This window comes from Achroia grisella, unplaced genomic scaffold (assembly GCF_030625045.1).
Source record: "Achroia grisella isolate CSIRO2021 unplaced genomic scaffold, CSIRO_AGI_Agris_v1 utg669, whole genome shotgun sequence".
NCBI classification, from domain to species: domain Eukaryota; kingdom Metazoa; phylum Arthropoda; class Insecta; order Lepidoptera; family Pyralidae; genus Achroia; species Achroia grisella.
This window is the reverse complement of record NW_026712988.1, coordinates 879,680-904,493: the sequence shown is the minus strand read 5'-3', so window position 1 is coordinate 904,493 and position 24,814 is coordinate 879,680. Positions and strand designations below refer to the sequence as shown.

The 24,814-nt window shown below is 35.0% G+C and overlaps 1 protein-coding gene across 1 annotated transcript in view; it reads left to right on the top strand.

Moving 5' to 3' along the window:
* Positions 1-24,814, top strand: part of LOC131849943 (endoplasmic reticulum metallopeptidase 1-like) — a 49,712-nt gene that overhangs the window by 16,983 nt on the left and 7,915 nt on the right. The window contains exons 3-13 of the mRNA XM_059200073.1: positions 1,694-1,810; positions 2,505-2,685; positions 3,906-4,067; positions 11,485-11,612; positions 12,481-12,579; positions 17,510-17,654; positions 18,859-19,010; positions 19,782-19,926; positions 21,031-21,151; positions 21,547-21,649; positions 22,641-22,833. Of these exons, the coding sequence (XP_059056056.1) occupies positions 1,694-1,810; positions 2,505-2,685; positions 3,906-4,067; positions 11,485-11,612; positions 12,481-12,579; positions 17,510-17,654; positions 18,859-19,010; positions 19,782-19,926; positions 21,031-21,151; positions 21,547-21,649; positions 22,641-22,833 (1,546 nt within the window). The remainder of the gene's footprint in view (positions 1-1,693; positions 1,811-2,504; positions 2,686-3,905; positions 4,068-11,484; positions 11,613-12,480; positions 12,580-17,509; positions 17,655-18,858; positions 19,011-19,781; positions 19,927-21,030; positions 21,152-21,546; positions 21,650-22,640; positions 22,834-24,814) is intronic.

Below are 24,814 nucleotides of genomic sequence, written 5' to 3'. Positions count from 1 at the left end.
GGATAATAAACGTTTTAAATAGAATGTGCTTAGCTTAATCCATCTTCTGCTAAATAATTACTTTAATTGTCACATTTATAGAAATAGAAATAGAAATAGTCTTTATTCAAATAAACTCATTACAAGCACTTTTGAATAGTCATATTTTGATTCTATCACTCATTCGGAATGTAGATTCATCACAAGAAGAATGAGCAGGAAACTTGTGTGTTGCTCTTTTTAATAGATGTTTTTTTTTATATATATAAATAATTACAGTATAACAAGTAAGAGGCATGCGATAATCAACATAGAAGTCGCTACGCACTCATTATTAATGTAATCAGATAATATTGTCAGTGCTATAGATTAAAAGTTTTTCTATAAAAACATTATTATCGTTAACGAATTCTTCAATTTATAAAGGTTTTTTGCAAAGGAACTTTTGACATTTAAATCATTTTTCTGGCAGATTTATAAGACTCTGGTATTTTATTGTAAAACCTTACGCAATTGCCATAAAACGAATTACTAACTTTAGCCAAACGACATTTAGGTAAAATCAGTTTGTTATTGTTACGTAAGCTTTTATTAGTGCAATCACTAACTCTTTTGAAACTGTCTATATTCCTTCTGGCATACATGATATTTTCATAAATGTATTGAGAAGCAACGGTGAGGATATTTGATTCCTTAAAACACTCGCAATGACTCTCTGGAACCCATACCATAAATGGAGCGAATGGCCCTCTTTTTCGTACGTTATTTCATTTACAAATTATGTAAAGAGTTTTGCACTTATCGCTTTCGTTATACTTCTATGATACAATATAATATTTCTATTAATAATACAAGATATTATGAATTTATTATCAAATTTTGAGATACTTATGGTATTTGAAATCTGTCAAAACCAAAAATAAAGTATACTAGAACGTGTATATACTCGAAAAGTGCATTGCGACTCCTACTAGATTTATTTAGGCGGGACAAGGACCATGAGCGTGAAGGTGAGTGTTGATGTACGACGGTAAGAATGGTATATAAGGTTTAAGGTTTACCCTTAAGGGTCAGGAACGCGCACGTGACACTCCTGGTATCTCAGGCGTCCATAGGCTACGGTAACCATTTACCATCAGATGGGCGTATGCTTGGTTGCTACCATCGTAGTGTAAAAAGGGGGAACTTACACCCGGGTTACAAGTCCTGGGGACTCTGCTACACGAAGGACCCGGCCCCCGCACGGGGATCCATGGAATGCTGAGAAATTCGTCTCTCTGTACCTTATTCTGACTAATCTTATTTATATTATAAATGTGAAAGTTTGTGAGTATGGATGAATGTTTGTTACTCTTTCACGCAAAAACTTCTAAACGGATTTTGGTGAATCTTTATTTTTGTATATAAAAATTACGTATCACGTTGTTTATCCGCGATTGACTCTAAACTCCTGTAAATTTGTATTGCACATTGCTTATATCTCGATTTATAATCGCAATATTATTTTATTCAAGAACTTTAGGCAACGCTTGGCCGGGTCTGCTAGTAGTAATATAGTTTGTACATTAGAATAATACATAAGCAATAATTTAAAAAGGTATTATGTGAATTGGGCGAAATATAAGAATAAATGTCAAGTAAGTGAGATGCAGACGAAGTTTCGCGGGAAAGCTAGTATGAACATAGTGTTATAATTAAAAATATTAATTTACAGGTACCAAGCACAATAATTATAGTATTACTGGGCTTATACTTCCTTCTCGGATATATGACGCAACTAGTTGAAGATAATATGCCTACTCCATACCAAGATATAGATATTGCAAGAGACGTAAGTTATATCTTATATATAAAATTCTCGTGTCACATTTTTCGTTCCCATACTCCTACGAAACGGCTTGACCGATTCTCATGAAATTTTGTGAGCGTATTGAGTAGGTCTGAGAATCGGCCAATATCTATTTTTCATCCCAACGCATGTGGGATAGCAGTGCCAGGGCCTCGTCGAAGGGTGCGCCATCATGAGATTCGGATATATACTATAATTTTATTAAAGTATAGAATCTATAGAATACTTAATAAATTATAATAAATAATGTAACTTAATTATGAATACGCATGCAACTTTTATCCTAACGCGGTTGAGAAATAAAAATTGCATGCGGGCGCTGAGGACCCTAGCGCCGGCCCTGGATAGACCTTTCGTTAAATGCGTCATTTTTGAAGCTTTTTTTGTCATTTTTGGGTTAGATTATTAAATATTTTATGCCATCCGAGGTCTCTATTTCACGCGGACGAAGTCGCGAGCACAGCTAGTCTTAGTCTTAATAATATTATAAACGAGAAATTTGTAAGTATGAATGTTTGTTACTTTCACGCAAAAACTACTGAACGGATTTTGATGAAACTTTTCAATAATATAGCTTCTGCATCAGAGTAACACATAGGCTATAGTTTATATTGAAAATTACCGCAATTGAAACTGCGGCAGTTAATTAAAAAAAATGTAATATTATGACACGCAGAGTCCAGACCAGTTCAGCGAGGAATCCGCTTGGAGGTACCTGCGTTTGATAATGGGTGACGAGCCCAGGGTTGCGGGGACGGCATACCATCTTCAGAAGACCAGGGACGTGAAGAGCATGGTGGACGACATAGCTCGGCAGACCAGGATACCAGTTAGAACGGACTGGCAGTATGCGACAGGTATTTTATATTTTCTTTTACATTTGGCGATCTCGGTGTGTTAGACATTTAGATGGGTTCCAGTCCTTGCACCGTGCAAGTATTTGTATTCTTTATGTATATTATTTTATTTTTTATATACATTATTTATGTAGGGTTTATTATTACTAATTCGACCTCGGTGGTCTAGCGGTCTAGCACACCGCTTCACGTCCGATGGTCGCGGGTTCGATTCCTCGCACGGCACAAACATTTGTATTCATGAGTATGATTGTCTGTATCAGTCTAAAAGCAATCATACACAATAGACACTCGTCTGTTGTGTATAATTGTGTATGATTGCTTGTATCGCTCTGGGTGTTTTCTATGTATAACATGTATGTATTTACATATTATACATAGAAATTATAAAGTATTTGTATCAGTTGTCTAGTACTTATAACACTAGCTTTAGCTAGCTTAACTTGGGACTATGACTGTGTGAATTGTCGTATTATTATTATTAATTTAGAAATATATGTTTTTTTTTCTGTAATATTTAGATAATAACTTTTTATATTTATTGTTAAGAATTAATAAATAAATTATGTATGTATTTACGAAAGAAATGTATCTTCTTCTTCTTAGTCGGTACACTCTTGTCAGAGTGGTCGTGATCAACATTTTAAATCACGATGAGTGAGGTTTTTGGTAATATGGCGCCATTCGTCGCAGACTGTAGCTTTCCGGGTACATTCGTAAACTGAGCACTTAGTTGCGGCCTTGATCTGGTCTGTCCATCTCATTGGTGTACCACGTGGCCTGGTGCCTTCCACTTTTCCCTGCACTACGAGACGCTCTATTCATTACCACCTCGAGATACGTGGCCGAAGAAGGTCAGAATTGATTGCACTGTGGATTTGTCTGATGCAGAGTTGTTTTAATATGGAATCATTAAAACTGTCCACGATATTCCTAGCATCCGTCTCCAGCACCACATCTCTAACGCATCAACTTTCTTCTTCTCCGTTTCACGAAGAGTCCATGTCTCCGACGCATATAGGAAAATGGGGAATATTAGGCAATAAACAAGTCTAGTTTTCGTTGCCTTACGTTTGCCTAAGAAATGTATAGGTACATACATATTTGTATCAGTTGTCTAGTATCCATAATACTAGCACCATCTAGTCCCAAGCTATGCACTTGGGACTGCTAGACCACAGAATCCGTCAAATATTAATGTTTAATTTTATTACTTCCAGGCAGTTACCTGATGAATACATCTACTCCTTTCTTAAATTACTATCACAATCTGTCCAACATCGTAGCAGTGTTAGAGGGAGACAGCGGATTCAATGCCGATGGTTCCACTCGCTCGTCGATACTGGTCAACTGCCACTATGATTCTGTGCCATATTCATTAGGTAAGATATTTATAATATGGGCCATGTAGCCCGAATTAAATAAATAAATAGACAAATAGACAGATATATCGATATTTATATGTTTGGTACTGTAGTAGCACGTATGGGATGAAGAGAAACCACTAATTTAGTAGTATCCGTGGATTGATTTATTTGGAATGCTTTACAACTTATGTGCGTAAAATCATGTCATTAGTATACTATACAAACAGGTGATTCCATTCATGAAGTGAGAAGGCAATGCTAGTGCGCTCCCGCTCGCACCGGGTTTATAAGCGCGGCGATCGCGTTGCGCCGGCAACCTCCTCCTCTCCCCTCCGATCGATCCCCCGTCCAATTCAAACGGGGATCGAAATTACGACGGCCTGAGCCGAGGTTCGAACCCCTAGTGGTGCCCTCAGACTAAAGTCGTATCCGTCAGGCGGGAGTTGGCCTTCAGACGCTCCATAAGTCCTTCCTTGGTTTGGAGTGCAATCTGCACTCGCCCCATAACGTCCGGTGAAGCTGTAAAGGCCAGCTACGGCCAATAGCATTAGAGTAGACCGAAAAAAAAAAAATTGCGCCGGCAGTTGGCGCGTAGCTGTATTCCACTAATCATGTGTGCTGCTACAGTACTAATCACACACAATTACATGTTCATAATTATAGTCAATACATAGTACGTCATAGGGGCGGATGGTGAATTTGTGGGGCTCTGAGCTAAATCTACTTAGGTGCCTACCTACCGTACCTAATTATATTACTCAACTAAAAAAATACACCGACCAAAAACAAGCGACCAGAAATTCCCCATTTGAAAGGAATGGGGAATTTCCATGCAAGTGCATGGGTTGATTGATCTCAGGGTTGCCAACTTATTAGGTTTTTTAACATTCTAGATATTTTTTCATATTCTAAATATCGTTTTAGTATTTTGAAGTATATTTGAAGCTGAAAATGAGTGTTTTGTTCTCTGAACAATGTTCCACGCTGAGCTTCAACCTTTCTGTATTGCTGCAGATCACACATAATGTCACAAACTTGTAAAGCTTAAGACGTACCAGGGGCGGATCTACCTAAGTGCTTTTTGGATTGCAGCACAGGGCCCCGAGGATACAAAGGGCCCCCAGTCCCTACTAAAACGATATTTAGAATATAAAAAAATATCTAGAATGTTAAAAAATCTAATAAGTTGGCAACCCGGAGATCAATCAACACATGCAAGTTCGCGTCTATCGAAAGGAACGGGGAATTTCTAGTCGCTTGTTCAAATTCAAATTCAAAATATCTTTATTCATGTAGGTCTATTACAGACTCTTATGATATGTCAAATCTACCGTCAGTTCGGAATGATATCGAGATGAGAAGAACTGACAAGAAACTCAGCTCGTAATTTTTTTCAAATAATAGTGGAACATGTTTACGATAAATACAGTTATTAAAATCAAATTTGGGAGAATAGAGTGACCACCAGCATATGCTATCGCAAAGAACAAAAAATTTAATCAGTGTTCACAACCTGAACAGACCAGTCCCCACAAGCAGCACCCGTTCACGAGTATGACGTATGAGCCAGCCATCATTGTACTCAACCATATTTGAGGGAGCACATCGCCCACGCCGCCACAAGTTTGAACTTTATAGCGAGCATGACTGTTTCAGGTTACTCCACTACGTCAATTATATTATTTACAGCATAGGCTGTACCGATCACAGTTTTCACCCATTACAATATTAAATTTACATTATTTAATTTACAATATTTAATTTACAATATGTCATTACAAAATTTATAATAAGTTTCTTTATTGTTATTACATTATCCATGTCAATATTATATGCCTCATAACAAAAGTTAAAATTGTAATTAAGTCCACACATAGTCATTTAAGTAGTCGTTTATTTTATAATAAGCTTTAGAGCAAAGTGTTTTTTTTACATGCATCTTAAATTTGGCTTCACTTAAATTTAAAACACTATCTGGCAATTTATTATAAAAACGTATACAATGTCCCATGAAAGATGTACTTACTTTTTTGAGACGATAACTAGGCATATTTAATTTATTTTTATTCCTTGTATTAAAAGCGTGTAAGTGACTATTTTTTGGAAATAAATTTAAGTTTTTGCGTACATACATAATATTTTCATATATATATTGAGAGGGAACAGTAAGAATACCTGTTTCTTTAAAGCGTTCTCTAAGAGATGCCATCGCGACACGGTAAATTATATATTGAACGAATTGCTCTTTTTTGTAATATAAAAATTGATTCTACATCAGCCGCTCTTCCCCATATAATACCATACGACATTATACTATGGAAGTAACTAAAATACACTAGTTTCGCTGTTGCAGTATCAGTCAACTGTCTAATTTTTCTGATAGCAAAAGCAGCCGAGAGTCTTTTGGCTAGTGTGAATATATGTGGACCCCACTGCAATTTATTATCTATTACAATACCAAGAAACGAAGTCTCATCAACAAAGTCCAAAACATGATGATTCATACTAACAGTTGTCGTTACTTGTTTTACATTTGGTAAAGAGAATTTAACACATTTTGTTTTCATTGAATTAAGCGTGATTATTTGATGTAAACCAGTTTAGAACATCCTCAAGAGCAATATTTATATTATTAAAATCCTTTGTATTTCTTTTCACTTTGAAAATAAGTGATGTGTCATCAGCAAACAATACTATGTCAAGTATGTTTTGAAACTGGTATGGTAAGTCATTTATATAAACAAGAAAAAGAAATGGGCCAAGTATAGAACCCTGGGGTACACCCATTTTTATAAATGACCCCTTGGACTTGCTTCCTTTAATGTCTACCACTTGCTATCGCGCAAATATGATCCAATGAGTTCTGAAGATTTTTCTCTAATTCCATAATGCTCTAGTTTGCGTAATAATATCCTATGGTCAACGCAATCAAACGCTTTAGAGAGATCACAGAAGACACCAATGGCATCCTGTGAATCTTCCCAGGCACCGAAAATACTTTGTATTAAGTTAATGCCTGCATCAGTAGTAGACCGTCCACTCATAAATCCAAATTGCTGTTTATGAAATAAATCATGTGTATTAAAATGAGCTAACATTTGTGTAAGTAGTATCTTTTCAAAAATCTTACTAAATACTGGTAAAATTGAGATAGGTCTAAAATTTGATATATTGTCTTTGTCACCAGATTTAAATAGCGGTATTATTTTACTCACTTTCATTAGATCTGGAAAAATACCTTGATCAATGCTCATATTAAATATTTCAGTTAAATGTGAAGCAACTTCACTTATTACAGTTTTCATGACTCTAACTGACATACCCCAGATATCCTCAGTACCTTTTAGATTGAGAGCGTTGAACGTTTTTATCACACAGGAGCAACTGATATGATGAAAAGTAAAGTCATGAACGCAAGGATTTATGGTATTTTTTAATAATGTTTCAGCTAAACTAGGTGACGAGTTTAAATTTTCCGTAGCTTTGAGAGGTATTGTTGAAAAGAAATTATCAAAAGTTTGAGCAACTAGTTCATTATTATTAATAATAACGCCATTTTCTGCTTTTAACTCATATTCTGACTGGCGCGACTTAATGTTACCTGTTTCTGTATTTATTATATTCCAGGTAGTTTTTATTTTATTTTTAGAAAACTTAATTTTATTCTTTAAATAAAGTGCCTTGGCGGCCTTACCATACTTTTTTGAATAACTTTGAATAATTTTTGACATATTCATAGAATATAGGATCACGCAAATATGATCTAATATCATATAATTGATACATATTTTCCCTACTTATATTGATACCTAATGTTGACCATTCAGCGTACTTAGAATTATTGACTTTAAGTTTCTTTACTGTAAAATTTTTATCAAAATGATTTTTTATTATATTGAAAAAACGATTATATGATATATTTGGATCAATATTATCAAACATCAAAAACGGTAAACTTCCATTTAATCTGTTTTTAAAATTCTGTAATTTAAATGCTGTTGTTGGTCTGTAGAACTTATACATAATCTCGTTTTTTTCATTACATGCGAATGTTACTATTTGTCCACAATGGTCTGACGGCATCTATTTATAATCGATTTATTTAAAATACTAAAATTACAATATATATTATCAATACATGTTGCCGTAGTGGATGTAATCCTAGTAGGTTCAAAGAAAATATGATCCAGATCATAATTTTATTACTTATAGGACTATCAACAAGAAGATCTATATTGAAATCCCCACATACCAAAATAAATTTGTTACTTTTGAATGCTAACTTCAGTACATCTTCCATGGTAGACTCAAATTTTTCATAGTCTGAGTTAGGAGGCCTATACACACATATAATTATGTGTTTCTCTAGTTCTACACATGATAATTCTATAATGCATTCATTTGAAAGTGCTACAATATCTTTACGTTCTTTCCCTTTAATGTTATTTTTTAATAAAATAATTGAACCACCTCTAATTGAAATTTGCCGAGTAAATGTACTCAATATTTCATAATTTGGTAACTGAAATACCATATTGGACTGTTTTAACCAATGTTCTGTGAGGCATACAATGTCAATATTAAATTTACTTATAAATAATTCTATCTCTAATTCTTTGCCAAGAAAGCCTTGAATATTTTGATGTACTAAATTTAGTTGTGATGGCTTTCTCTTTGTCTGTAACTTAAGTTTAAAGATTCTTGCACAGAAACATTAGTAAAACTACTAAAAACTGTGCAGTCAGAATAAGTACCCGTTATACTACTTATAACAGGATTGTGTATATTATAAGCTAACAAAGTAGCTATATGTCTTTTATCAAAATGTGACAAATACAAAGTATTTTTAGTCAATGTAAATTTTTTTACAAATTTATTTGTATCAAAACAATGAATGTTGTCATTATAACAGCTCATGTTATATATATGAGTGTTAAGTTTAAAGATATAATTATTTCTATTCTTTGATAATGATTTTGAGTATGGAAATGTACAAATTACAAATTTTTTAATTCTCATATTTGAGACAGATTCAAATAAGTTCATCAAATCATTTTGAGTGATACCTAAACTATTTCCAATGAATAACACAATAGTTGTGTATTCAGTATAACTATTTTGATTTTTTAACATTCTATCAACTATATAATTAAATGGGGCATTCGTACAATTGTTTTGGATATGTTCACTCAAACAGTTATTCATGAGCGATCCTAGATTTATTCCTATACTATCTGAATATATTACAGTGTTATTCTTACATGTGTGGTGACTACTAACAACATTGGGTAGTATATTTGTTTGTTCCGGAGTGACAATGGATGTTGATGAAGGTGATGTGTAATTGCCCGACATAGTGTTGCAGTCTGCATGTTGCTGTGACAGTTGTTCTGATGTTCCACTTTCACTTTTTGAGTTAAATTCAAGCAATTCCTTCATCACAACATTATGTTTTGATATTTGAAACTGAGCATGTGAGTACTTGTCACTAATAGCATCCAATGTTGTTTCCAGTTCTTTTATATGCAATAATAACCTTGTAGTATTTGTATCAAACTGTAATTTATGGGTCCAGAACTGATTTTCATAATATTCTAATTGTTTTTCAAAATTAAATTCTTTTTCTTTTACTAATTTTGATAAGGCAGTTTGATTAAGTTTGAAAGATTTTCTTAATCTTTTAATTTGTCTGCTTATTTTTCTATAGTTCTTACTATTGTAATTAGTTAGAGGGTGCTTTACTCGCTTCTGTTGTACAAAAGGCTTCTGTGTGTCGGAGATGGAGTGGACAGGGTCAGGCTCATCACATACACTTTGTTCGATCAACTCGGCATATAATGTCATAGTCTTTTCTGTTTCTTGGTCTCCCATTTTTGTGGTCAATGTGTTAATTTTATTATATGCTTCTGACAATTCACATTCTAATTCATGAATGCGGTTGAGTGCACAGTCATGAGCATTCCGGCACTGGTCAAAGGAGTCGACAAGAAACTGCAGTTGATCCCGTTCTTTTTGTACATTTTGAAATTTACAGTCTAATTCAGCCAAGTTTTGCTTTAATATAGTATTTTTATGTACTATATTTGATATTTCTACCTCCCCCTCATCCCGTTCCTGAATTAATTTGTCACATAGTTCCTTCTTGTCTTTTAACTCCTGTAAAGCCTTCTTCAATTTCACATCCAAGTCCTTACTGCGAGTGACCATTTTTACTGGAAACATAGTAAAGATAAAACAGATGAGTATTGAAAATATACAATTTAGTAAGGCTGATTAGGGAGTTAATATATAAGATTACTTGACAATTTAATAAATTATAAAACAATTTTGTAGTTGTGTATTATTTTATATTTATGTATTAATTATTAATTAAGAAAATATACTAGAAATTGTCAGGGAGTACAGTAAAGACAAAATAAACGAATCGTTAGTACTATTATGTAGGTAGTTAGGAGTGTATTTTGTAAGTCGCAATTATTGTTAAATATTTCTAATATTACTTTAGGAATAAAATGAGTAAAAAATGGTAAATCTAGATACTTATTTTTCTATAAATAAAACAACATTCAAAGAATTTGTATATAACAAACGATCTATAGCATGTGATGAATTGATGACAATCTAATTATTTAGATTAGCAAGAAAGTATTTATATTAAGAGGTAGTTTATTGATTAAATAGATTACTCAATCAAAGGTAAACATATAAATAAAAACAATACTTCCCCGGTTTATCCAAAGTTTATCCAAAGTTTTTCGAATTTTGCTGCCGTTGACCCCGTTTGACAAGATGTCGAACGGGCAAGAATTTCACAAATTAAATCTTGATGAAGTCTTTAACAAACACTGGTACTAATTAATTATCACTTATTATATTAAATTTTATTAAAATACACGATTATTTATTAGTAAAATTAAATTAAAATATAAATAATGTATGAGCTGTTTGTTTTGACAGCCGGCCGCGGTGTTGCCATCGATAGTTGTTTTTGGTCGGTGTATATTCTTAGTTGAGTAATATGATTAGGTAGGCCCCTAAGTAATAATAATAATCTTAGGACAATTCACACAGCGCCATCTAGACCCAAGTTAAGCTAGCTAAAGCTTGTGTTAAGGGTACTAGATAACTGATACAAATACATAGATATTTTTTTTTTTTTGTAAATACATACATATTATACATAGAAAACACCCAGACCGATACAAACAATCATACTCATGAATACAAATGTTTGTGCCGTGCGAGGAATCGAACCCGCGACCATCGGTCGTAAAGCGGTGTGCTAGACCGCTGGACCACCGAGGTCGTCAAAGTAGATTTAGCCCAGGGCCCCATAAATTCACGATCCGCCCCTGGTTAGTAATATGTTTCTACCATCGATGGGGATCGCATTTACTATAAAAAAGTTTACGCGTTTTTGTTAATTGGTCAGGTGCATCGGATAATGTGGTATTTTGTGCGGTAATGGCTGAAACACTGGCGAAGATGGCGCGCCGGTCGCAGCGGTACAAACACAATGTTATTTTCCTGTTTAACGGCGCGGAAGAAAACCCCTTACAGGTGAGATTGAGTTAGAAACTTCTTATTTTGCCCGAGACATTTATTTATTTAGGATCCCAAGGTTTATATTTAGAAAACTTTCATTTTATTTATTTATTTAGGATCTTAAGGTTTACATTTAGTAAACTTATAACGATTTTAAATTATATAAGTTTTATAAATGTAAACTTAAAATACATTAATTTTTAATTAACCCACGTTGTCCAATGTTGTTATTATTGTATTATTATTATTGTAGAAAAATTTTAAATACATAGCACTGACAATATTATCTGATTACACTAATAATGAGTGCGTAGCGATTTCTATGTTGATTGTCGCATGCCTCTTGTTACACTGTAATTATTTATATAAAAAAAACATCTATTAAAAAGAGCAACACACAAGTTTCTTGCTCATTCTTCTTGTGATGAATCTGCATTCCGAATGAGTGGTAGAATCAAAATATGACTATTCAAAAGTGCTTGTAATGAGTTTATTTGAATAAAGATTATTTCTATTTCTATTATTGTGGTTAGTGCCCAACTACATACATCAATGAGATACCAAGACTAGATTGACCTCCGTGAAGTCAAAAAGTTGCTATTGAGGGTTCCAATTGAAACTACCATTCAATAGGGATGATACAGTTTTTACTAACAAAAATACTACAGAGAGAATCATTCAAATCAAAAACATCTTAATAGCGTCATTTACATTTATCTGTGGCGCCATCTAGTTTGTACGAAGTGAACTAGAATTACTTATCTTAAACATACCGCCCAACAAGTATAACAGGATCTTAACAATCTTAAACAGCCAGTACTTGTGTGTATATGGTGTACGACGTGTTGTCATGTGATGATGATGATGATGGTGATGATTGCAGGCGAGTCACGGCTTCCTGCAGCATCCGTGGTCGCGCGGCGCCACCGTGGTCGTCAACTTGGACGCGGCCGGCATGAACGGGAAGCCGGCAGTCTTTCAGGTGACTATATAAACCAGAATTCACAACCTATTCTTGGTTAAAAGGCATTTTTATAATAGTCTTCTTAGCGAAGCTACTCTGTAGATATAATTTTATATTTTTTTTATTCAATTGTGGAACTCTTTACCTCACGAAATACGTGCCAGTTCTAGTATTGAAATATTCAAATGCCGATTAAAAACTTTCACAATGCTGACGTATTTTTATATTTATATATTTAGGTATATATTATAATTACATTTTAATTTATGTCTTATAATTTATTTATGTATGTCTATATATTTATATAGTTATGTATGTCTATTGATACTTATAGGGAGTAGATGGCGCTGCCATATCGTGAACATTTAGTCCGTAATTTTGTACTTAAATAAAATAAATTACCAAATATATCTACTCAAAAATTGCATTAAACAACTCCAATTACCTTAAATAACGTGTACAAATGTTATCAACAGTGAATAGTGTATATTAAACTGAATAAAGTGAAAACAAATAATCCCTACCTGATTGAAAACAATAGTGAACACCGCACAGGAATATAGAAGAAAAACATTGTACACGGCACTAAGCAACAAAAGTCAGTAGAAAAATTTTATAATACTTAAAATAAACTTATCAACATAGTGAAGTTACAAATAGCATCTACTGCTCGCAAACTATAAATCTACCTACAATAATCTTATTGTCATTAACCGAAACAATTTGGCATATATATACAAAAAGAGCCATCTATATTAAAGTACTGGAACTACATCTGTAATCGAAAGTTGCGACATCTATTAGAAAACAATAGAACTTCCTCATTTGAAAAATCGACATTGCTCAAGATCTAATTCAAATAGTTGCTCACATAAAATACAAGATGGAGTGTGCGGGTTGTAAACATGTCATACAACATAAAAGATTTCTTACTTGTAATTTGTGTAAGGAATCTTATGACTTACTATGTGCAAACGTTTCAGAGAAACGATTTTATAATACAATGACACAAGAACATAAGCTCTCATGGAGATGCCAAGCCTGCCACTGTAAAATGCCAAAACAGGATAACACCAACACCCCAATACGATCTATTAATGACAACCAAGACTTCGAAGTACAAAACATAACTGTGAGGCGTAAAGATGCATCACAGCAAATCATCAATCCACCGAAATACATGAACTTTGATATGTCAATAGACGATCAATCGCATACCGATATAAGTATACTAGGTGACACCCTAAATATACCTCCTAGCCCACCTAGTACAATGTTAACGGAAACCATAAATTATAAGGAATTATTTGAGTTATTGTGCGATAAATTAGATCAGAATAAACAAACTATCATACAGGAAATACAATCGCTAATACAACAACAAATATCAGGGGCTATCTCCATTTTAAGACAGGAAAGCATTCATCGTATGGACGGCCTGTCAAAAAAACAGACAGAATTACAAGACAAAATAATTGAATTGAACAAAAATATAAGCACCCTAGAAACTAAATTAAAAACAACCAAACACGAAAATTGTACTACAAAGCCTTTACAGCCGGCCATAGAAACATCTATCAATGACAAAGACGTGACATGCAGAACAAGAACAATTGTACTACACGGATTGCAGGAATACTACGGAGAAACAGAATTCGAAACACATGATCGCGTGATACAAATATTTTTTGATATACTTAAAATAAACCTAGACGGGTATATTGAAGAGACTAAACGCATAGGAAGACAGGGACGCTTTAGACCTTTAGAAATAGAACTAATTAGTAAGAAAATGTCAAGGATAATACTACTAAACAAACATTATTTTAAAAACACCGGGTTCACCGTGACTGAATTCTTAGATATAAATGAACAAAAAAAACGCTACAATTTGAGAAAGATATTACGTGAAGCAAGAAACAATGGCAAACATGCAATAATGAGAGATAACAAATTGTTTATTAACGGAAAAGAATACCTCGAAACCCAGTCCATAGGCAACACAGAGAAAAAAACTTCTCCATCACAGGCGATGCAGCACAATTACACTACAATCAACAACCAAGCAACATCACCAAAAACAGCCGTAAATAAAGATAACCATATACAAACAAGAGAATCAAAGAACGAGACAAACACCAGTAATTCCTTTCGAGACAGAATTTAGAATATTGATACAGAATACACAAAGTCTCAGACCCCAGTCAATATAGACCAATTGCATTATTACCGACAATATCAAAAATATTTGAAAAACCCATGTCAAATCGAATTTATAAATTCTTGGAAAAATTTAAACTACTTGATAATAACCAGTTTGGTTTTCGTGAAAAACGCTCAACTACACTTGCTGTCTACCACTACATCCAAAAATTATTAACCTATATAAGAAATAAGAATTACGCAGTCGGACTGTTACTAGATATGACAAAAGCCTATGACTGTGTATCTCACGAAATCCTACTTTCTAAATTAAATGGTATCGGAATTCGCGGACCAGCAAACAGATGGTTAAAGTCATACCTGGCAAATAGAGTACAATACGTACAGGTGAACCACTACGATGAGCATACTTGTAAATTGTCTGATGTCACATCCGAAAAACGAAACATTAATCACTCCATTCCTCAGGGGAGTGTTCTGGGATGTGTATTGTTTCTTATATACATAAATGACCTTCCAAAAATTACAAACTCAGCATGTGTTCTGTTTGCCGATGATATATCGTTATTGTTCGAATGTCCTAATGATCGCGACAATAACTCACATATATCCGAAATCTTTGTCACTACACAGAATTGGCTTCTAGATCACAACCTTCAAATTAATATGACTAAGACAAAAATTATCCAATTTCGACCTTACCAGAAAACACCGCTAAATTTAACAGACATCCAACTTAAGCATAATATAAAAGAGGTACCAGATTTCAACTTACTTGGCCTGACTATAGATACATACGTAAACTGGAAAAAACACATATCTAATACAAAAACAAAACTATCACAATTTATATATGCGTTATCGATGCTAAAAAGGAATACGAATACGCAATGCGCAGTGGCAGCTTATTATGCTTATGCACATGCATGGCTTCGTTATGGAATAATCCTTTGGGGAGAAAGCACAAACGCCGCGGACCTATTCATAACACAAAAAAAGTGCATGCGCGTGATAGCAAACATAAAGCGATTTGACAGTTGCAAACCACACTTTAAAAAATTAAAAATATTAACTTTACCGTCTATTTATATATTGGAGATAGCTGTATTTGTTCATGAGCATTTATCATATTTTAATTTTAAATGTAATAATAGATTAAAAAGCCAACTGGCCCTACCAGAACCTAAAATAGAAATGTTTAGGGCGAGTCCGTATTACCGATCCATTGTAATATATAATAAAATCCCGGAAACCATAAAACAAGAAGATAAAATTAATTTATTTAAAAAAAGGCTTAAACAACTACTGACCGACAAAGCTTACTATACAGTAAAAGAATTTTTAACAGACATACTATAGGAGCTAACTGGACACTACAACAGATCTAAATTTTAAATTTTATTATTGGAATGAGTCATCTACGAAATTGCCATACTCTTTAAACAGTCCATGTGTATTGTTAATTTATCTTATGTAAATTTATGTATACGCATGTGCAAATATAAATAAGATAGATAGATAGATAGATAAGTTCTTTATTCAGCCATTACAAACACATAGCATACATGAGATACATTTTATAAATAGAAATAAAGTTTACAGATTAAATAATACAGAAATATGATATTACAAAATAAAATAAAATAAAAATGGAGGTGGCTTTATGTGTCGCAATGATGGGGAGGCAACCAACTCAGCATGAAGCTACAGATAAGTCTGCATGATATTCTGTTGGCTCCTATAATTAAATACATACTTACATACATATATACGTGAATGTTTATATATTGTAAATAAATAAATAAATAGTTAATATCATTAGAACAATATTTTAATATCTCCTCTTTTCGTACACGTATGTATGACTATTCTATTTAATACACGATCCTATAACATTTTCTAGGTTTGCTGGAAGAAATCTCTTTTTAGAGATAAGCTCGCCCTTGTACATTACATTTATTCTGTATAATTTTTTTATTATGTGTGTGTGTGTACAATAAAGAATAAAGAATAGATAGAGTGATTCAAGAGGAAAATTTATATATATAATACATGTACACCCGTGCGACGCCGGGGCGAGTAGCTAGTATATCCTAAAACAAACACTTATTTAAAATATTTTGCTAAAGAAATTTAGCTGACTTTATTTGCCAAAAGTGAAAAGGCAGCCAACTCAGCATAATGCTGCAGATAAATCTGCATCGCTGATGATTTCATTTACACCTGTCAATTTAGCCTCTGGATTTAATTTATAGTATAGATCTACTAGCTGTTCCCGCGACTTGGTCCGCGTGGAATCTAACTTTATTTTTCTAAAATAAAAGTAGCCCAAAGAACTAAAAATTTATTTGATCGTCTTAATTTATTCGTTCCATTAGGTACTGATAGGTATAAACTAATACATTTACATCCTGCATATCCCCTATTTTATCCCCTTAGGGGTGGAATTTATCAAAACCCTTTCTTAGGGGATGCCTACGTCATAGTAGCTTTATGCATGCAAAGTCTCAGCCCGATCGGTTTAAAATTGACAAAGTTTCATACAAACTTTCAACCCCTATTTTATCCCCTTGGGGGTAGAATTAATTTAAATCCTTTCTTAGCGGAAGCCTACATCATAACATCTACCTGCATGCCAAATTTCAGCCCGATCCATCCAGTGGTTTGGGCTGTGCGTTGATAGATCACTATGTCAGTCAGTCAGTCATATTTTTAGTCTATGTATTAATCTATAGTTTGTTTTTTGAATAGACTATAGATTAAACATTGTCTATTTGTATGGCAGGTGACGGACGAGCGCGTGCTGAGTGCGTTCAAGCGCCGTGCTCGTCGTCCCAACGCGCAAGCATTCGGGGAATTCCTGTTCCAGTCGGGGGCCATCCCCTCCGACACTGACTTCCGGATATGGAGGGACTTCGCCAACATTACTGGTAAATAAATAACATAACTATTAAAACATATGTTCTGCGCGCGATCTCTCTCTCGCCCCTCCGATCGATCCCCCGTACAATTCAACGGGGATCGATGTTACGACGGTCTGAGTCGAGGTTCGAACCCCTAGTGGTGCCCTCAGACTAAAGACGTATCCGTCTGGCAGGAGTTGGCCTTCAGCCGCTTCATAAGTACTTCCTTTGGTTTGGAGTGCCATCTGCACTCGCCCTCTATCGTCCGGTGAAGCTGTAAAGGCCAGCTGCGGCCAACAGCATCAGAGTAGTCCGAAAAAAAACATATGTTCTGTAATTATACAAATAGCACAAAAGAATAAGTGAATAAGCGCCATCTAGTGTTAAGATATACATATTAATATTAACACTTGGATATGACTGGCACATCCGTCATACTCGTGAACGTGTGGGGACTGGTCTGTACGAGTTACGAACACTGATTAGACTGTTTTCTATTGCAATAGCATGTGCTGGTGGTCACTATTCTCCCAAATTTGAATTTTAATCATCATCATCATCATCATCATCATCGCAGCCCGGAAGACGTCCACTGCTGGACATAGGCCTCCCCCAAAGATCTCCACGACGATCGGTCCTGCGCTGCTCGCATCCAATGCCTTCCAGCGATCTTGACCAGATCGTCGTTCCACCTTGCTGGAGGTCTGCCCACGCTGTCTTCCGGTCTGTGGTCGCCACTCGAGGACTTTACTGCCCCAACGGCCATCTGTCCTACGAGCTATGTGCCCTGCCCATTGCCACTTCAAAGTCGCAATTCTTCGGGCTATGTCGGTCACTCTGGTTCTTCTGCGGATCTCCTCATTTCTGATTCGATCACGCAGAGTAACTCCGAGCATAGCCCTCTATATAGCCCTCTGAGTGACTCTGAGCTTGTTGATGGGGCCCATAGTTAGCGACCACGTCTCTGTTCCGTAAGTCATCACTGGCAACACACATTCGTCATTTCGTCGTTTTAATGAAACTGTATTATTGTAAACATGTATAATACATCATTTATTTGAAAAGAATACGAGCTGAGTTTCTTGTCAGATCTTCTCATCTCGAAATCATTCCGTCCTGACGGTAGATTTGACATATCATAAGTCTGTAATAGATCTATATGAATAAAGATAATTTGAAACATTTTTTTTAATGACAAAAATATATTTGTTAATGGTGTGGTCATCGCCAGGTATCGACATAGCGTACTCCAAGGGTGGCCACGTGTACCACACCCGGTATGATGCACCGGATCTCCTCCGCGAGGGTGTGGTGCAGTGCGCTGGTGATATGCTACTCCCGTTCCTAACAGAGCTGGCTGACCTGCAGGACCTCGACACTAAGGTATACCTTCAGAATATATATCGTATTAATATTATAAACGCGAAAGTTTGTAAGTATGGGTGTTTGTTACTCTTTCACGCAAAAACTACTGAACGGATTTTGATGAAACTACAGTAATATATCTGATACATGTACATACATTAAAAACCATCGCGTGGTCAGATTTCCTAGTAGATATAGTAAATTACGTTTCACTAATACCAGCGAGCGTACACCGATAGCGCAATCGCTCTATTGAAAGGAGATCAAAATGTAAAACACCATAAAAAAACATATCAGGTTATATCGGTTAGCACACCGCTTTACTTCATATAGTCGCGGGTTCAATTTCACGGCGCAAACATTTGTATTCATGAGTATGATTGTTTGTGTTAATCTAGGTTTTTCTATCTATATTATATACTAGCTGTTCCCGCGACTTCGTCCGCGTGGATTTTAACTTTATTTTTCTAAAATAAAAGTAGCCTAAGTTACTCCTTATTACATCAGCTGCCTGCCAAAATAAATCCTGTCAAAATCAGTCCAGCTATTTCAGAGATTAACTGAAACAAACAGACGTCCGTCTGTTTGTTCCGGACAGACAGACAGACAAACAAATAAATTGAAAAAAAAATGCTATTTTGGTGTATGTACCGTATTTATATTCATATGCATGTAGTAAAAAACAGTTATTTCAATATATATTCAATATACCAAACCGACACTCCAATTTTATTTATATGTATAGATATATTTACAGTTAATTATTATAACTGTTCGTCGTTCTTCCAGGTGGAGTCGTCTACTTCAGTGTACTATGATTACCTGAACACGTCCGTGATATCGTACTCCCGGACAATCGCAGCAGTTGTCGACTCACTGATTTCACTACTGGCAATACTCTCCGTACTCTATTATTTATGGCTGGTCGGATTCCGTAAGTATTGTTTCGTATACATATATCTACATGTACCGTGCAACCTTAATATAAACATTTCCTTAATTTAAGATGTTCTTTGTATCATCATCAACTGCTTCTTCCTTATCCTATTTATTTAGGGTCGGTTTTATATGTTTTTGTGTTCCATTCAAACATTTTCTTTGTAATATTTTAGAATTGGAGGAGAAAGTGGATTGTTAGTAATGTGGACTGATGATCTTATTTTTTTTATGGATGATAATGGAATGGTGCACCCGCCTGCGCTAACGGTTTACGCTGGCGGGGCTCCAGTGGAGGATGATAAGATGAGTATGAGGTCAGGTTAGTTAGCCCATCGTGACAAATTCTCCAGGAATTTGTTACGATGGTTTCCAGGGGGTACCGCGTGGAGGTCAACCTGACATGGTATATTGCTAGCAATAGGTCATCAGTCCACATTACTAACAATCCCCTTTCCCCCCCTGATGATCTTATTGCTATGTACCATGTCAGGTTCACCTCCACGCGGTTCCACTGGAAACCATCGTGATAAATTCTTAGTGAATTTGTCACGATGGGCTAACTGACTGACCTCATGCTCATCTTATCATCCTCCACTGGTGCCCCGCCAGCGTAATCCGTTAGCGCAGGCGGGTGCACCATGCCATTATCTTCCATAAAAAAAATATTAGATTTACTCATAAGAGACAGAGTAAAATGTACATTGTGAAATTTCAACTAAGTTCCGAATTAGTGGCAGAATAAAAAAATATTTTATTTTATTCTTTTGTATACACATAGGAAAACAGTACAAGGGCGAGCTTATAAAAGAGATTTCTTCCAGAAAATATTTTAGGATAGTGTATTAACTAGAATAGTCATACATACGTGCACGAAAAGAAATATTAAAATATGACTGATGAATTAATGAACATATACACAGATTAAACAACACTTTTCTAATGCACAGAGTAATTACAGCGACAACTTCATAGATTACAAGACTGTAAGCAGTACAGACATATATGCAGTCTGTCACTTTCTAACTTGTCACATATTTATTTGGGTTTAGCAATTTCCAACAGTTATACGATTATTTATATTTCAAAATGATGATATCAGAATGGCCGATGATAAGAGAGCTGTTGTTGGCGGTGGTGGGTCGCGTGGCGTCGCTGCTGGCTGGCCTGCTGACGGTCACCATCTTCGTGCCTCTGATGGTCGCCACCACTGTGCAGATGAGGTGAGATTTTTTTTATAACTTGAATAGAAAAAATCTGGTATTCCACCACAATAAATATGAAACAGGTAGCCAATAATAAGTCCCTACGCATATATTTACGTAGTGTAAAATAAATAAATAATCCTGTACAATTAACACAGCGCCATCTAGTCCCATGGTAAGCAAAGCTTGTGTATAAAACAAAGTCGCTGTCGCTGTCTGTCCGTCCCTATGTTTTTTAAATAGATACAGTGATTCTAGAGGAAGGTTTATATGTATAATACATGTACACCCAGGTGAAATCGGGGTGAGTAGCTAGTATAGAATAAAGTAGCTTCTTTTAATGTTTTATTGAACTCGATCCCGAACTTCATTACATTGCTATCATAAGATGACTTGATACTGATGTTGTGAAGGTACCTGACGCAGCCGTGGCTGGTGGTGCCTCTGTACTGGATGCCGTTCATCATTCCGGCCGTGGTTGTCTCGCACATGTACGACGCCTGGAGGAGCAGGAAGGTAAGCAAGCAGGAAATTTACCATGTCGAATTGGGATTCGACAATCGACAATTCGACAAACAATAGCCCAAACAACCCAATACAAAAAAAAATATATAACCTTTCACCATAGTTGGTGAAAGTGGTTATATATATTGTATATATATTGTTGTTGTATGTTTGTAGCACCTGTAGCACTGCGACCTACAATATTCTGCATCTGTGGCGCATTACGTTTGCGCGGGAAAACTAAGACAACAAAACTTCTTCTACAGACATACTGATTAATTGTAGCACCTGTAGCACTGAATAAATACTCCAATAGACTACTATCAATATTCAACATATGCATGATGACCAGTGGCGCATTAAACGTTTGGCAAACGGGTAAACAACAAATATCTGCAGACAACACAACATCTTCTACAGACATACTGATTAATTGTTGTGAATATCTCAATTCTTGTCCCTGACGGGTCTAGGTAGCGAACTCTGAAAGAGGGCGAGCACAATAGATCTATTTAGTCGCAAAGCACCTAACAATAGCCTGAACCGCTCAAAAAACAATTCTTGTAATGAGTTCGAGTTCCGTATGAGTGATAGAATTAAAAAAGTATGAGTTATCGAAAGGCTTAAATTAAGTTTATTTGAAGAACTTACTAATATTATAAATGTGAAAGTAGATATGTTTGTTGCGCTTTCACGCAAAAACTACTGAACCAATCATCATGAAATTTCGTACACATGTTCTTGAAGGTATTAGAATGAACATAAAATACTACTTATTAAAAAAATAGATTTTTTTTTATAAAAAACGAAAAAATAAAATATCAACATTTATATACTACTTCAGCGCCATCTAGCGGCCAGTAATGAAGTTATAAATCAGCGCCATCTATCGGCCAGCAATGATATTATAAATTAGTAATGATCCCCAATACTTATTTAATGGACTGAATACGAGCGAAGCCGTGGGTAAAAGTTAGTCATTTATATTTGTATTTTGTATCAGAGAGCGATAAATCGGTCGATTCGAGCGCTGCAAGCGATGGCAGCTAGCCGCTTGATCCTGGCAGTGGTGCTGGTAGTACTGACCTGCATACCATCGGTGGCCAACGTGCGGTACGCCGTCTCCTTCCCACTCATGCTGATGTCGTTCGCATCCATCGTCTCTCTCACCATCATCAGATACTTCCGGATGAAAGGTGAGTTTGATTTTAATAAATTTTTGATAGAAATATTTATGGCCACTTCTAATTTACGTTTGTCTTGTCTACAAGTTGACATGCTGCCACGTCTGTTAATTGCCTGATTCTTCTAATTGCATAGCCAGCAGAATTGAGTCTACTGGCTAATCTTTATATATAAAAATTACGTGTCACGTTGTTAGTCCGCGATGGACTCCTAAACTACTGAACCGATTGCAAATTTGATTTACACATTGTGTGCAATTTGTTGTTTAAAGATAGGATAGCTTACATCTCAATTTATAGTCGCAATATTATTTTATTCAAGAACCTTAGCAACAGCAACGCGTGGACAGGTCTGCTAGGTTTGAAATATGAGGCCCCTGTTGTAACTTCGAGTCCTCTGTTATACCTAAAATAACTGAATCAACAATATTAACAAAATGTATTATGTTATCATTAAGCAATAGCTTTATTTATTTGCCTTAAATTAAGAAGTGTAAATTTAATACACTTTATTTTGCTGGAATTCAATAATAAGTTATTACATGTAAACCAATTTAATATAGCAGAGATAGCACAATTTACATCGTCTAATTAATTACTACATCAAACTATTTATTAAATAGTAACTCTAAAGTAAAGACGGCCTCGGTGGTCTAGCGGTCTAGCACACCGCTTTACGACCGATGGTCGCGGGTTCGATTCCTCGCACGGCACAAACATTTGTATTCATGAGTATGATTGTTTGTATCAGTCTGGGTATTTTATATGTATAAACGTATGTATTTACGAAAAAAGATTATCTATGTATTTGTATCAGTTTGAATTTGAGTTATCTAGTACCCATAACACGAGTTTTAGCTAGCTTAACTTGAATTTAAATGGCTCTGTGTGAATTGTCCTGAGATTATTATTATTATTACTTTGACGACCAATTTTAAACACTGATCTGCTCTGTGCAATTCTAGTCCTCTTTTGTAAATAAACATTAATTTCATTTCACTAACAAAGTATCATCCGCAAATAACACTATATCAGCAATTTATCTAATGCAAAATATCACACAGTTTAAGTACTTTATAATGTTTGTATCATCTACGATTTTTTCATTTTATAATTGTGAGGGAAGTTACCTCTGTACTTGCCTCACATTAACAGAGTAACTATAGTGATTTCCAAGTAAACAATGTAGAATAAGATAAACAAAATATATTTATAATCAAGATAAAATCACATTTAATACAATACAATACAATACAATACAATAATATAGATGAGTTATACGGATACATCAATACGACGGCAGACAAGATGACAAAACACACTCTCTTTTCAAGTATAAGTAAGAAGTAAGATTTTTTATTGTTACTTAAGTACATAATGTCTGAAATTTTACAGTTAACTTTTATACATTTTTTTTGTGTATAATATTTTTTTTTCTCTCAAGGGGGGAATATCTATGGGACACAGTCACCTAGATACATCAAAATAATAATTGCATTTAATAATGTCTAGTAAGACAAATTCAGTATTGTGTACTAAGCACTGCTGTGTCTAAACTGTGTCACCCCACCTTACATATTCCTATTGTTATTTAGTATATAAGATCATTAGTTCTATGTACATATTGTCAGTCTACTGTCATCTGTAATATACATCGTCTCGACCCCACCGATCGATCCCCCGTCCAATTCAAACGGGGATCGATGTTACGACGGCCTGAGCCGAGGTTCTAACCCCTAGTGGTGCCCTCAGACTAAAGTCGTATCCATCAGGCAAGAGTTGGCCTTCATGGTTGGTCATGTTGCGGCTGACAAAAACCCTCCCTTTTATACAGAGAAGATATGAGTGGGGGTTATACGCAACTAGTTTAACGATACCGAGTAATAATGAAACTACCTTCTTTTAATATTGTTAAAATATCAGATTTTTCGACAATATGGATGTGAACCCTACAATTGTATAATTTCAAATACAATATAAATTGTTACTGAAT